This window comes from Lithobates pipiens, unplaced genomic scaffold, assembly GCF_037356315.1.
Source record: "Lithobates pipiens isolate NorthernLeopardFrog02 unplaced genomic scaffold, aLitPip1_a1.2 Scaffold_27, whole genome shotgun sequence".
NCBI classification, from domain to species: Eukaryota; Metazoa; Chordata; class Amphibia; order Anura; family Ranidae; genus Lithobates; species Lithobates pipiens.
Genome location: NW_027507788.1, coordinates 190,184,198 through 190,199,736, shown reverse-complemented (window position 1 = coordinate 190,199,736; position 15,539 = coordinate 190,184,198). Strand labels below are relative to the sequence as shown.

The 15,539-nt window shown below is 40.8% G+C and overlaps 1 protein-coding gene across 1 annotated transcript in view; it reads left to right on the top strand.

Annotated features, from left to right (window-relative positions):
• The first annotated feature begins 1,048 nt into the window (after positions 1–1,048).
• Positions 1,049–15,539, top strand: part of CA6 (carbonic anhydrase 6) — a 38,958-nt gene continuing 24,467 nt past the window's right edge. The window contains exons 1-2 of the mRNA XM_077458057.1: positions 1,049–1,194; positions 9,857–10,039. Of these exons, the coding sequence (XP_077314183.1) occupies positions 1,098–1,194; positions 9,857–10,039 (280 nt within the window). The 5' untranslated portion in view covers positions 1,049–1,097. The remainder of the gene's footprint in view (positions 1,195–9,856; positions 10,040–15,539) is intronic.

Sequence of the window (15,539 nt, the reverse complement as noted above, 5' to 3'; positions counted from 1 at the left end):
AAAGTGCCACGCATGCTCAGATCAAATTCCTACACCAAAGCTATTGGCTACTAGTGTGAACGTAGTCCCGTCGTAACGAAATAACGTCATTACAGTGGATTTTCCGAAAACTTTGTCCGACTGTGTGTATACAACAGTTTCGGACAAAATCCGTCGGACAAAATCTGACGGATTTGGTTGTCGGAATCTCCGACCGTGTGTACAAGGGCTTAGAGTGAGCCCTGGAATGGCTGATCATGCAGCAAACTCTATCCAGGTCAGCTTCCTGGCTCTTAAGAACAAGTTTCCAGCAAACTCAAAATAGGAACCTCTTGACAAACACAACATAGCGCAGCACTTTTTCCTCTTCCTACTCCGGTTGGTGCACTCCCCAACTGCACCGCTCTTTCCTGGCTTTCCTTTTTATGTGACCCCTCCTGCTTTTAGGTGTACATGGGTATTGTAGTTTCTTCCCAGTGATGGTTGTGGCTCGGATTCTCCTCTAGACTACATCTCCCCGAGCGCTCCAGCATTAAGTCAGTCAGTAGCTAAACAAGGCAAAGCTTTTACTGGAAGGAAAAGAGTTTTTCAGTTAGTAACAATACCCTGTGTTACACTTGCATCATATTTATGTCCTCTTTTTTGCCACTACAACTACACATCTCTTAATATTGTGCCAAAGGTACATTTTGCTCCAGCGGTTCTATTTTTGTTAGTTCCAGTAACTGTTGTAACAGTTTGGCAGATTTTGTATGTTTTGGGGCTTGACTTGGGAGCTGTGCACATAAAGTAGGCATTAGACCAGTGATTCCCAGGTAGGTTAAGAACACAGCACAGGGTGGGGTGGTGACACCGACTTCATAAACCAGGCTAATAAAACCTAACCAGCTTCTGTGTGTCAATCAATTAAAGCCTCTTATGGGTAGATCTGCGATTTATATGAACTCTCTTTCCTCTATCTAGGTAAATAGACGAGAGGAGTGGGTGGGTGGGGGCTGGCCTATTTGTAGAGTGGGAGGGAGAATCATCGTTTGCAGACTTTTAAATTGGTATTTACACATACAGAGCCGTAGAATATAAGCCAGGTCACCGTCCTACGAGACACACACACACACACTATGCCAGCCATGAGATGCTCCATGCAGCTCAGCTTCTATATACTTCTCTCTCTATTCTTCATTTGTCACTCCCATGTAGTGGAATGGACATACCAAGGTAAGACCTATGTGAGAATAACGCAAATAAGTCTGTAACTTTTTGTTGGGTTCTTTCTATATCATTTATAGGGTAACTATGAAAAATCATAACCTTGTTATTCTATAGTGTATTGATGTTTAACATTGTATTTATACTGTCTAATGATAATGAGTAAACCGATATGTTATTATAGTATGGGATTGACAAAAAGCATTAATTCTTAATTGTCAGATCTGTCAAATGGGATTGCATAGAACAGAAAAGAGTAGCATATACTAGGACTCATATACCAAGTTTGTATTAAATTGTTTTCAATATTAATAACACATATTGATCAATTGTCCTTTCTAATTTTTCCATTTATGTTTTACTGCTTTTGCTTTTTAACAGATGTCTTAGCCCCTGTACACATGGTCGGAGATTTCGACAACCAAATCCATCGGATTTTGTCCGTCGGATCTTGTCCGAAACTGTTGCATACACACGGTCGGACTAAGTTGTCGATAAATCCGATCATTCAGAACGTGATGACGTAATTTCGTTACGATGGGACTACGTTCAGGCTAGTAGCCAATAGCTTTGATGTAGGAATTTGATCTGAGCATGCGTGGCACTTGGTCCGATCAAAATTCTCTACACATGATCGGAGTATGTCCGATCGAACCAGTTGGTCGGGAAATATTTCCAACATGTTGGAAAATTGGGTCCGACGGATATTCCGACGGAATCAGTCCGATGCATACCACACACAGTCGGATTATCCAACGATACGGTCCGATAGGACACATTCCGACGGATTCTCCGACCGTGTGTACAAGGGCTTACTGTTATATAGAGGATTTTGAGGTATCTGGCCATACCCTATTAACATTAACCTGCATCTTTGGGTGATCATGCTTTTGTGCCTTTCCAATGAAAAAAAAATAGTTGCCAGCATAAGTTTAAATCTCTGTTTATCTCAGCGGTGAGAAAGCCTGTTCCTGTTGAGTCTCTCTTCGCTTGCTGGATCTAAAACTGATCTCACACACAGATCACACACATTGATTTTATGTCTTATTTGGAGCCAATTAAACTTTTTGGAAATATTAATTTCAGTGAATATACTTTCGATCGTACACTTGTTTGTTAATATCATTACATTCAATCCAGTGAAAATGATTGTCCACAATAAGTGTCTAATTCAATTGAGTTATATTTTTTTAAACCGGGTACATTTTTTGTAGTGCACTAACAAACCAGTGACTAGTATGGTTTAGTCACCTTCCCTCGCTTCTCCTCCTCCCAACCACAAAAAAAATAAAAAAAAATAAAAAAAATACAAAAACTATAACGATATGTAACTTCTCGGAAACATACATTAGCCTTCATTTGTTGTCCATTGATTAGTAAACACGGTATATTATATATATTGACAGGATATGCTCCTATTCCTTTAGCAACTGTCATATAAAAAAATATATATCTGTGAGAGCAGATGTAGCACAACAACAAAGAAGCTATGAAGAGGTCTATCACCCCAACTAGTGCAGACAACCCAAGGGGTGCCAGGAAGTAACAAACAAAAGAGGTCAAGCTATTTTGGGATAGTAGTCTATTAGTAATTAATGAGAGTGGGGTAGACCAGGGACTTTTAGTCAATCCCTCCACAGTTTTTGAAATTTAGCTGGACAACCCCTTTTATGGCAGAATACAATAGCTCATTGGTAGCTATTCCCCCATCCACATCGAAACACTGTCCTGTGTACTGGTGACCACACCATGAGCAGAATCAACACGTCATCCATTAAGCTACGCAGGTACAATTTAGGATCTAGAAGAAATCTGGTGTGAAAAAACATGTTAACCATGCTCAATACATCTGACCAGAAGTGAAAAAAAAGTGTTGGGCATCTCCAGAGATTTTATAGAATTTTTTTTCAAATTCTTTATTTATAAAATTTAACAAAAGTCACAGATGTATCAGTAGAAATTGGCAGATTGTGTATTTTATAAGTATCCACTTACATATTTTTACAGGTCATTGTTATTGCCAAGGCTCTATAGCTAGATATAGGTCAGATTTATCATCACAGGGCATTGTAGTTATATATCATACGTGTAAGGTGTAACCAATATAGAAGGATTGGGGAGGAGAGTGCAAGTCCCGTTTCACACTGGCTGACCGATCAGGTCCGTCTGTCAGTTTTTCAGGCCGACCTGATTGGACCCTCCAGTTTCTTCTGTGGATGTCAGCGGACGAAAATCCTAAAATTTGGGTTGTCCCCAGAAAAGTAATAGAGGGGAAATCTTCCAGTGGGGACACTAATTCTGGTGACCTGGGGGTCCCCAAGGAATTCCCTTCATTTGCAGGGATTTCCTCTGACTTTCTGTTTGGTTATGGGACAGAAAGTGAAGGGAATAGCAAAAAAAAAAAAAAAATCTGACAGGGATTATAATGCTCCCTTATTCTATTCAAAATGGAAAAAAGTTTTGCCTATAGTTCTTCTTTAAGGCAAAGGAACCTAAAAAAGAAAACAACTGCAGCCAACATACCTAAGAATTGTTAAGCTGAAATATGATAAATGTTTGTTTTTGGGTTTAAAGGATAAGTTCACCTTTGTAGAAAAAATAATAAACACAGAGAAAAAAATGTGCATTTATGAACTTTTCCTGAAGAAGTCTGGAAAGCATTGCACCCACAATCAGTAGATCACAGGTGTAATGTGGGCTCTTGTACAGGCTATCTGTTTGAAAGAGGGAGGACATGTCAATGTACTACGAGAGCACTCATCAGCACCCCCCCCCCCCAAAAACCATAGAAACTACAAGTCCATCTGCCATCTGGAATATGGTACTTGTAGTTTATTGATTCACAAGGATCTGTGAATAAATGAATAGTACAACTGTGTGGGCAGAGCCCTGCATGGCCACGCTGTTTTCAAAAAGTGACAGCGGGGGCGTTGAGAAGAACCCCTTTCCATTGTCAAAGGGAGGGGGGATTTGGAGGAAAGGGGGCAGGAGCAGGAACTTGTTAGATGTTTTATAAAACACACCTCCAGTGCTCAGAGTTCTGCCAAAGTCTGAATATGGAACAGACCATAATTGGCAATAGATGGACATTTGTCTGGATGCTGTCTGTGAGTATGCTCAGTTGATCCCTCTCCAGACTTAGAAATCAAGTGGACAACTATAAAGAAAACACACAGGAGGGTGTAAATGCCTAGTGCATTATCAAAGATTTATTGTGTTGAAATGTAAATTATGACAAAATGGATACTCACAAAAGTTGAACGTATAAGAGTCTTACAAACCATAAGACACTATCCAGTGCAGGAATCTCGTGACTTGATAAGCAATACCATGATGCTGACATGTTTTTGCTGAAATGTGGAAATTTCTAAAAATGAACTGAAAGGTTGGAGTAAAATGGCAGGAGTAGTAATCAGTGGGCACTATTACAGTCTACCAGGCAACTAGATAACATGTCAGGCAAGTTAGTAAGACTAAACAGAAGGAAAAAACAATATGGTTCACTAAAGAGGTAAGGAAAAAATAGCATATAGAAAATTCAAGGAAACAGGAGGTGTAGCTGACAGAGAGGAGTATAAAAATAGACAAAAGGAGGCCAAACACATTATCAGTGTTCAAGAGAAAGGGGAAATTGAAGAAAAGGGACTGGAGGGCAACCAACCCCGGGACTTTTTTGACGGCACCAGATATACTTAAACCATAGGTAAAATCATTGAAATTTTTATTTCGTGTACAAAAAACATTTTTTCAAACAGACTAGACAATTACATCCATTTAACATACAAAGTACAAAGTGCAGATATACAGAAGTTGGTATATGAGCCTACAAGACTCCATCAGTTACCACATTCACATATGACTTAGACTGCATTGTTTCTTTCCTACATGTTTCGCTCTTCAGAGCTTCCTCAGGACAATTGCAGCATACAGCAATCAATAAAAAACAGAAATTATACAAAAAAAATTATTTTAATACAAATACACAATTTTTTGTACACACAGAGAACCCCAAAAGGGGCATGAGAGGTGTCCACCTAGGTTGACACATCTGATTCAATCATTCTAGTGGTGGATTCACTCAAGTCCAACAAATTGGTTCAAGAGTAGCGAAACCATCACCCTTAAGGAGTTAAAACATAAGGACATAATTTACGTATCAATGTTGGATAAACAGATAAGTTATTAGAAAGGGAACAATTAAACCATTCTCATGAATGGCATCCCCAGATTCAGTACATAAAGTATATAGTATAATTCTCCTTTATGGAGATTGCAGACAGGGTTGTGAGGAATCAAACTCAAAATAAAAAATAAAAAATAAAATAAAATGAAAAATGAAATAAACTGGACTAAAAAATATACACAATGCTGGGACAAACAAAAAAAAAAAAACATCTTACCCCATATATCTGGTAAATTAATTTGATTATCTGTCGTTGTTTTCACATATTATATATATCAATTGGTGCTTAAATGAGGACAAATAGTCTTCTCCTCTTTTATCATCAGGCAAGCGGACCACGATGAAAGCCCCTTTAGGGATCCCCCCTTCCTACCCCCAAAGGATCTGCAGAGGCACGAGAAACATATATAAGATATATCTAGGCCATTTGAATATACTTACCAAATGGCACAATCAATGTTATAAACGTACCTGGTAATACCAAAACAGTAACTACGTTTACGACGTTTACGTTTATAACATTGATTGTGCCATTTGGTAAGTATATTCAAATGGCCTAGATATATCTTATATATGTTTCTCGTGCCTCTGCAGATCCTTTGGGGGTAGGAAGGGGGGATCCCTAAAGGGGCTTTCATCGTGGTCCGCTTGCCTGATGATAAAAGAGGAGAAGACTATTTGTCCTCATTTAAGCACCAATTGATATATATAATATGTGAAAACAACGACAGATAATCAAATTAATTTACCAGATATATGGGGTAAGATGTTTTTTTTTTTTTTTTGTCTCAGCATTGCGTATATTTTTTAGTCCAGTTTATTTCATTTTTCATTTTATTTTATTTTTTATTTTTTATTTTAAGTTTGATTCCTCACAACCCTGTCTGCAATCTCCATAAAGGAGAATTATACTATATACTTTATGTACTGAATCTGGGGATGCCATTCATGAGAATGGTTTAATTGTTCCCTTTCTAATAACTTATCTGTTTATCCAACATTGATACGTAAATTATGTTCTTATGTTTTAACTCCTTAAGGGTGATGGTTTCGCTACTCTTGAACCAATTTGTTGGACTTGAGTGAATCCACTACTAGAATGATTGAATCAGATATGTCAACCTAGGTGGACACCTCTCATGCCCCTTTTGGGGTTCTCTGTGTGTACAAAAAATTGTGTATTTGTATTAAAATAATTTTTTTTTTATAATTTCAGTTTTTTATTGAGTGCTGTATGCTGCAATTGTCCTGAGGAAGCTCTGAAGAGCGAAACATGTAGGAAAGAAACAATGCAGTCTAAGTCATATGTGAATGTGGTAACTGATGGAGTCTTGTAGGCTCATATACCAACTTCTGTATATCTGCACTTTGTACTTTGTATGTTAAATGGATGTAATTGTCTAGTCTGTTTGAAAAAATGTTTTTTGTACACGAAATAAAAATTTCAATGATTTTACCTATGGTTTAAGTATATCTGGTGCTGTCAAAAAAGTCCCGGGGTTGGTTGCCCTCCAGTCCCTTTTCTTCAATTTCCCCTTTCTCTTGAACACTGATAATGTGTTTGGCCTCCTTTTGTCTATTTTTATACTCCTCTCTGTCAGCTACACCTCCTGTTTCCTTGAATTTTCTATATGCTATTTTTTCCTTACCTCTTTAGTGAACCATATTGTTTTTTCCTTCTGTTTAGTCTTACTAACTTGCCTGACATGTTATCTAGTTGCCTGGTAGACTGTAATAGTGCCCACTGATTACTACTCCTGCCATTTTACTCCAACCTTTCAGTTCATTTTTAGAAATTTCCACATTTCAGCAAAAACATGTCAGCATCATGGTATTGCTTATCAAGTCACGAGATTCCTGCACTGGACTCTTGAATAATCTTTAACTGGGATGTGGCACCTTTTTCAACATATAGATAAATATGACCACTAGCCTTTGTCTATATATATCTTCTGTCTACATTATCAGTGTTGCCAAAGCACAGAAAGAGGAGGGAATTGCTAAGACTATTAAGAAAGGAGATAAAACCTTTTTCAGGTACACTAGTAATAAAAGTAAATAACACAATGGGATCACTAAATTAAAACTAGGTACAACACATATGTTGAGGGATTACTTCTGTTCAGTCTTCTCAGAAATAAATTGTACTAATGATAACAAGTTGGAGAATCATATTGGTTCTAGTAGTGACAATTAATTTCAGGATTTCTGGAGACAGAGGTAGCAGAGGAACTGGCTTGATTAAAGCTAAAAAAAAAGCAATGGGTTCTGATGGTATTCATCCCAGAGTTCTAAGAGAACTTCACAATATAGTTGTTGGACCATCAATGACTCGACTGCCAAACAGCTAATATTGTACCTATCCACAAGAAGGATAGCAAGGTAGAAGCTGGCAATTACAGGCCAGTGAGTTTAACATCAATTGTAGTCAAGTTAATGGAATCACTCCTGAAAAGAAGGATCATTGATCACCTAACATACATAGCTTGCTGTTCCCTAAGCAACATGGCTTTACTGAGGGCAGATCATGTCAGACTTATCTGATTGATTTTTTTTACTATATTACGAGTGTATTGGATTCGGCTGGTACTGCGGACATAGCATTTCTTGATTTCAGCAAGGCATTTGATGCAGTTCCACATAATGATCTAATACAAAAGTTGTACAAACTAGGACTTAACCCTTGGGTGGTTCAGTGGATATGCAGTTGGCTAAAGGATAGATACCAGAGTGTGGTTGTAAATGGCGTTCACTCAGAACAGAGAGCAGTCACTAGTAGTGTACCACAATGCTCCGTATTGGGTCCTGTTCTATTTAACCTATATGTAAGTGATAGAACTAAAGATTTGTTGGGCAAGGTATGTCTTTTTGCTGAAGACACAAATGTGTGTAATAGGGTTGATATGCCCGGAGGTGTCTGTAACATGGAACATGATTTGGCATTGCTGGAAGATTGGTCAAAGCAGTGGAGACTGCAGTTCAATATTTCTAATGTAAAATAACGCACCTAGAGAACTCTCTCTGAGAGAGTATAACAATTGGGGGTACAGTGTTTGCCAGCACTACAGATGATTGTAAAATAAGCAATCAGTATGAACAGGCAGTAGGAAAAGTGAAACGAATACTAGGATGCATCACCAGCAGGAGAAAGAAGGTCCTGATTCACCTGTATAGATCTTTAGTGAGACCTCATTTAGAATACTGTGTCCAGTTCTGGAGACCTCACTTACAGAAAAATATTGATAAGATAGAATGAGTCCAGAGACGGGTAACAAAAATGCTGAAAGTTGTGGGAGAGTGACTTCAGGAACTTAATATGTACAGTCTGTAAGAAAAAGAAGGGAAAGGGGAGACATGACTGAAACCTTCACATACATCAAGGGGGTGAATAAGGTTCAGGAAGGCAGTCTTTTCAATATTTAACCAAAATCAAGAACACACGGACAAGACCTCAAACTAAATGGAAGAAAGTTCAAAACAACTCTTAAGGCCCGTACACACGGTCGGACTTTTTGACAACAAACATGCAAATTAGCTGTTTTGGAGCAACATCCGACTGTGTGTACGCTCCATCGGACAAACTTTTTCTGTTTTCATCGGACTTTTGTTGGCTCTGCGAACGGACAAACTTTTTGACAACAGAAGTCCGATGGAGCAAAGTCCTACCGTGTGTATGCAAAAGCATCGGACTTTTGTACAAGGTACAAACACGCATGCTCAGAACCATTGCAAACGATCAGACTACAATACAGAAGTTGACCAAAGGTGGCGCTGGAGTCATTGAACGTCCTCTTTTGAAGCGGCGTCAGTACGTTGTGACGTCACCACGTTCGTGTTTGTTGTCAAAAAGTCCGACCGTGTGTATGCAATACAAACTTGTGGACAACACACTTTGTACAAAAGTCCACGGAAAAGTTTGTACAAGTCCGACCGTGTGTATGGGGCTTTTGAAAGTATTATTTTATTGAAAGGGTAGTTGCTGATTGGAATAAACTACCAACAGAGGTAATGAAACAATCAACAGTAAATGGCTTCAAACTTGCTTGCGATAAACATAGATCTATAGTCAGAAAACAATGTTAATGAAAAAAACCCCCAAAAAATACCAAAAAAAACCCCAATTAATAAATAAATAAAATGGTCAGACTCAATGGACTACTCAGTCTTTTTCTGCCGTCGCTTTTCTATTTCTTTGTTTTAGAGGTGTACCACCTTCCTCAGAGCTAAGCTGACCAGCACAAACATATGACCATAATATATACTCCACTAATCACTATAGCACCTTCCTGTGGGCACTTACCTCATGGAGGCAGACAGCTTTTACAGTAGAATAGTACAGTAGTTCAGCTATTTATCATAATATAATTTTTTTTTTTTATCCAAAGAAAGGTTTATTGAAGTAAACATATGCATAATCATAATATAATTTAATTTAACATACACAGGTTATGATTCTAATTAACTGTATATTTTATAATCCTTTGACAGAAGGAGAGGTGGATGAAGCAAACTGGCCAAAAAAGTATGTGCTATGTGGAGAAAAACACCAATCTCCCATTGACATCCAAAAAAAGAAAGTTGTGCACAACAGTGAAATGTCCTTATTTGAACTTGAAGGGTATGATGGGCCACTGCATGGAGATTTCCCAATCACCAATAATGGTCATTCAGGTAAGTCAGCAACTAAAGTTCACCAAAGGAACTCAAACAGGATTATCCACTGAGACAACGAGCAGTGTGCAGAGTATAGCAATTATGAGCAGACAATCTCTATATACTGTATATCTATGTAGAACACATTCAATATACAGCCTCCCCAGAGCTATTGCACCTTGTGCTCAACTTTGGTCAAATTCCGAATAGACGGGCACTGCCTTCACCCTGGTGAATTTTTATCTTGGGCACATTCAACATTAGGCACATGCAGCAGCTAATTGATATGATTTTGACCAGAGAACAGAAGCTTCTACTTTGTATAGTGTATATGTCAGGACTCAGTCTTTAACAACCGATATTGCATATTTGTGACAGACACCTGAAACCACACCCTTTCCTTGTCCCTGAAAAATATTGACTAAAATTTCGCATGATGGTGACCCCCCAAATCCTTTGCCAAAGTCATCTGATCCTGCCAAAATTGTAAGCAGCGGACAACAAAACTCTTACTATTTGTTTAAAAGGAACACTATTTGCTTAAAAGGTACAATGATGGCAAAGTACAAGCGGTTTTGTTTTTAACCAGCCAAATATATATTTTAAGGGCTTGCATGATAACGCCACCCAAAGTAAAACATTGACTAAAAGGATTAAGCTGTCAGTGTGATTTTTTTAAAATAGTTCATAAATATAGTATATATGCACTAAATTCAATATCACAGAATACATTCATGTATAGTATTCCTATAAACTTTTTGAAAAAAAAAGTAACAAAAAGGGTGCTTGGCATGCAATTCTGATCCCGTCAATTGTCTACAACGCTTTGGTATAGTGTAGCTAAAAATGTCAGTACATACCCATGTGCAGTGGGCAGGCATGGCTTTGTGGGTATTAGCATGAACTCTAAATACAACATTTAGGTTATATCTGGCTATTAATAGGTAAGTGTTCCAAATGCCCAGGGATGCCACTTCAATGACACATGCTTCTGATGCTTTGTATTCTCTCTATGAGTGTAATCATCACTTGTATTTAGTATTTTAAAAAGACAGCTGTTCAACCTCGATTAAAATAATAGCTGTCAGTAGACATGTGTGAGTGAGTTTTCTACGAATCGAAAATTCATACAGATTTCCATAAATTCGTACATTCGGGAGGATCCGAAATACGAATTTCTATGTTTCCAAATTTTGTACGAAAGACAACATTTCGTTTACAAATTTTGGATCCAAATTCCATTACAACGGAAACGTGACTGGTGTTTTGTTGAACAATCAGGCCGCGTACACACGCGGGGACTGTTCGCCCAACTTTGTCCGTCAAACAGTTTCGGCAAACAGTCCGCTCAAACTTAGCATGGACGGACATGGCCACACACGACGGACGAACAGTTTGCTGAAACCGTGCGCGATGACGTGAACGGCACGTACGACGGGACGAAAAATACGACGTCCTATACACTGCATTATAACTTTCGGCGTGAAAATCCTTTCTGAGCATGCGCGGAACTTTGTTTGACGAACAAGCCTACACACGAGCGGACTGTTCGCTGAAACAAGGTTTCAGCGGACAGTTTTTCGGAAATTCCGAAAAACCTTGTCCGTCAAACTGTCCGCTGAAACTGTCCGCTGAAAGCCCACACACGAGCGGACTGTCCGCCCAAACACTGTTCAGCGGACAAAGTTGGGCGAACAGTCCGCCCGTGTGTACGCGGCCTCAGAGGTTTTCTTCTGCTGCTGAGTGAGGGTTGGGAAAATGACCTTTTTTAATATGGGAGTGGGAGACTGGTACTGGTAGTCGATGGGAGATTCAGAATCAGACAAAATAAGAATGTTTGTTAATTACGATTATTCGTTATGATAAAGTTAAAAAACCCAGGAAGTCAGCACAGCACAGGGATGGTGGAAGCCCTCATAATGATAAATTCATCATAACGAACATTCGTAATTGTCACGAAAAGTTAACATACGAATCCGAATTGAATTTCGGACACAAGTTACGAAATGTGAATTAATTCAAATACAAAATGTAATGAAGCAAAACAAATTTATTGACGGTGCACATGTCTAGCTGTCAGGGGTGGTAATGTGTTCAGAGAGCAAACTTAATGGTGACTCTACATGATTTTAATTTGGAGTGTTCAGTATTCATAGAGACAGGTCTGCTTACATACTTTCTTTACCAGATCAATGACAAGAGTTAATAAATTCTGGCAATACTATTTTTATAACTTTCTGTTAACTGCTGAGTTGACTTTGGTGTTGAACCAGTTTTCTAAAATTATTGTACAAACATGCATGGTCTCAATTCACAAATGTGCCTACTTATGCCTCTGGAGAGAGAATTGCATATTAGCAGAAAATGTTGAAGATGCCTGCTGAGGTTGGGCATCTTCCTTGGTCTAGACATTTACAAATTGCCTAAAGAAATAGAGAAAATTTGTAAATGCCTAGACCAAAGAAGATGCTGAACCTCAGCAGGCATCTTCCTTGGTTTAGGTATTTACACATTTTCTCTATTTCTGTTGGCAACATTTACATGCACCTTTGGCAGCTAAAGGCAACATTGTTTCTCCTGCTCTTTGAGACTTAAAGGGGTTGTAAAGGTTCGATTTTTATTTTCTAAATAGGTTCCTTTAAGCTAGTGCATTGTTGGTTCACTTACCTTTTCCTTCGATTTCCCTTATAAATGTTTTTTTTCTTTGTTTTCTTTGTCTGAATTTCTCACTAAGCTGTTCAGTAAGCTGTTCTGGCTGACTAACCACCAGCTCGGATGATGGTGAGAAGTTTACTGAGGAGAAACAGTAAGTGAGATATTCAGACAAAGAAAAAAAACATTTAGAAGGGAAATCGAAGGAAAAGGTAAGTGAACCAACAATGCACTAGCTTAGAGGAACTAATGTAGAAAATAAAAAACAAACTTTTATAACCCCTTTAAAGCGGGAGTCCACCGTTTTTTTTTTCAAAAGCTAGCATCTACAAATACTGCAGCTGCTGACTTTTAAAATGACACTTACCCGCCCAGCGCGCCCGCGATGTTGGCACCCGAAGCTGATCTCTTGATCGTCTCTCGGGTGCTGCGGCCCCCATCTTGGGTATGGGAATCAGGAAGTGGAGCCTTGCGGCTTCATTTCCCGGTTCCCTACTGCGCATGCGCGAGTCACGCTGCGCAATAAGGATGGTCCCCGCTGTCTCTGGGATCCGTGTGTTTCCCAGCAGGCAGCGGGGGACCTTCGGAAACGGGCGTAGATTCTGCGGAAAGGAGCGTAGCTTCTGCAGAATCTACGCGGGAAGTGGGTGCAGATACCTGTACTGTACAGGTACCTGCACCCCCCTCCCCCCTGAAAGGTGCCAATTGTGGCGCCGGAGGGGGGGAGGGTTCCAATGTGCGGAAGCTCCACTTTATGGTGAGCCTCCGCTTTAAGGGCGTGTGCTTGCCTCTTTATACATGAAATAAATGTTTTTGACACAGGAGTAAGTTTAATGGGGCCTAAAAGGATTTCTTATGCAGCCTTACCCTAAGACACACCTGCCAAGAGAAAAGAAAGGAGGCAATGAAGAGATTTCTCAAGGGTGGCTCCAAATAACAATTTAACAGTTTAACTTTATTGCATACTTTTTTTTAAACTTAATTTGTTGAAAAAAATACACACACAAATTACATCTGTCAAGCCAATACAGAGGCGACGTACTGTCCAACAAACAGCTTATACAAAGAGATTTGACACAGCACTGGAGTATTAAAGCCTGTAAATTCCATACATACGGAATTAACAAATAGGTACAATAATGTATATGCACAATCAGAGAAATCAAACAGGAAGGAAAAAGCTTCCATTAAACAAGTAACATAGGAAAGAAAAGTAAAAAAAAAAAAGAGTAAGCAATTGGATGTAAGAATACCGCACTCAAGTATGTTTTTAGACTGTGTGTGTCCACGCAGGCACCCATCACCACTAATGCCGTGTACACACGATCGGACTATCCGGTGGACTTGGTCCGGTGGACCTGAGTCCACTGGACAATCCAGCCATGTGTGGGCTCCGCCTGACTTTCTCTTCCCAAAAGTCCAGCGGACTTAGAAAGAAGTCTTCACTCAAAATCATCCGCCGAACTCGGCAGTCCAGCGGACAATCCACCCGTCTGTGTGCTAGTCCGGCAGACTTTTACAATGAACAGACTTGCCCACATATGGAGTAAAGTCCGTTCATTTTTAACGTGGCTCCAGGTAGACGGAACTAGCGAAGGAAGTCAATGTCGCTGTCTCCATCGGCGAGATTGACACCTCGCTAGCCCCGTCACCTGGTATGGATTTAAAGGGGAACTCTTAGGCCGCGTACACACGGGCGGACTGTCTGCCCAACTTAGTCCGCCGAAACACATTTCAGCGGACAGTCCGCTCGTGTGTGGGCTTCAGCGGACTTTTTCAGCGGACAGTCTGGCGGACTATGTCTTTCGGAATGTTGGAAAGACTGTCTGTCGGACTCGCATTTCAGCAGACAGTCCGCCCGTGTGTGTGCCAGTCCGCCCTACTTTTGAAATGAGCGGACTTTTCCCACCCGGAGAAAAAGTCCGCTCATTTCGAGCGGGTATCCAGGTAGGCGGGGCCCGCGACGGAGACGTCACTGGCCCCGCCGCCTGGTATGGACTTAAAGGCGAACCCCAACGCCAAAAAAAATCGGCGTGGGGGTCCCCCCAAGTCCACAACAGACCCTTGTCTGAGCACGCTACCCGGCCGGCCAGGAAAGGGGGGTGAGCGAGCACCCCCCCTCCTGAGCCGTACCAGGCCGCGTGCCCTTAACATGGGGGGGTGCCTTGGGGAAGGGGGGGCCGCGCGGCCCCCCCACCCCAAAGCACCTTGTCCCCATGTTGATGAGGACAAGGGCCTCTTCCCGACAACCCTGGCCGTTGGTTGTCGGGGTCTGCGGGCGGGGGGCTTATCGGAATCCGGGAGCCCCCTTTAAAAAGGGGGCCCCCGGATACCGGCCCCCCACCCTATGTGAATGAGTATGGGGTACAATGTACCCCTACCCATTCACCTGTGAAAAAATGTACAAAAAAACACAACACAGGGTTAAAATATTTTATTGCACAGCTCCAGGGGTCTTCCGTCTTCGGGGGTCTTCTCGCCGGACTCCTCCGCTATCTTCTTGTAGCTCTTTTGCTAGCGGAGGAGTCCGGCTTTCTTCCTCGCCGCCGGCCTCTTCTCCCGACTTCGGGGGTCTTGTCCCCCTCTTTGGTTCTTCTGCCGGGCCACCGTGCCTTCTTATAGCTCTTTTACAGGCGGTGGCCCGGTCTTCTGTCGCCGCCGTCGCCGCCGTCGCCTTCCGTTCTTCTTCTTCTTCTTCTTCTTCTTCTCCAGGAGATGTTGCCTCGACGATCTCTCCGGCCGGAATGCCAGAGCCGCGCTGCGCGGCCACTTATATAGTGACAATGGGGCGGTGTCACATGGCTTTATGTCACATGGGTTGGTCACATGGGTTAATGTCACATGGGGACTATGACATCGTAAGGGG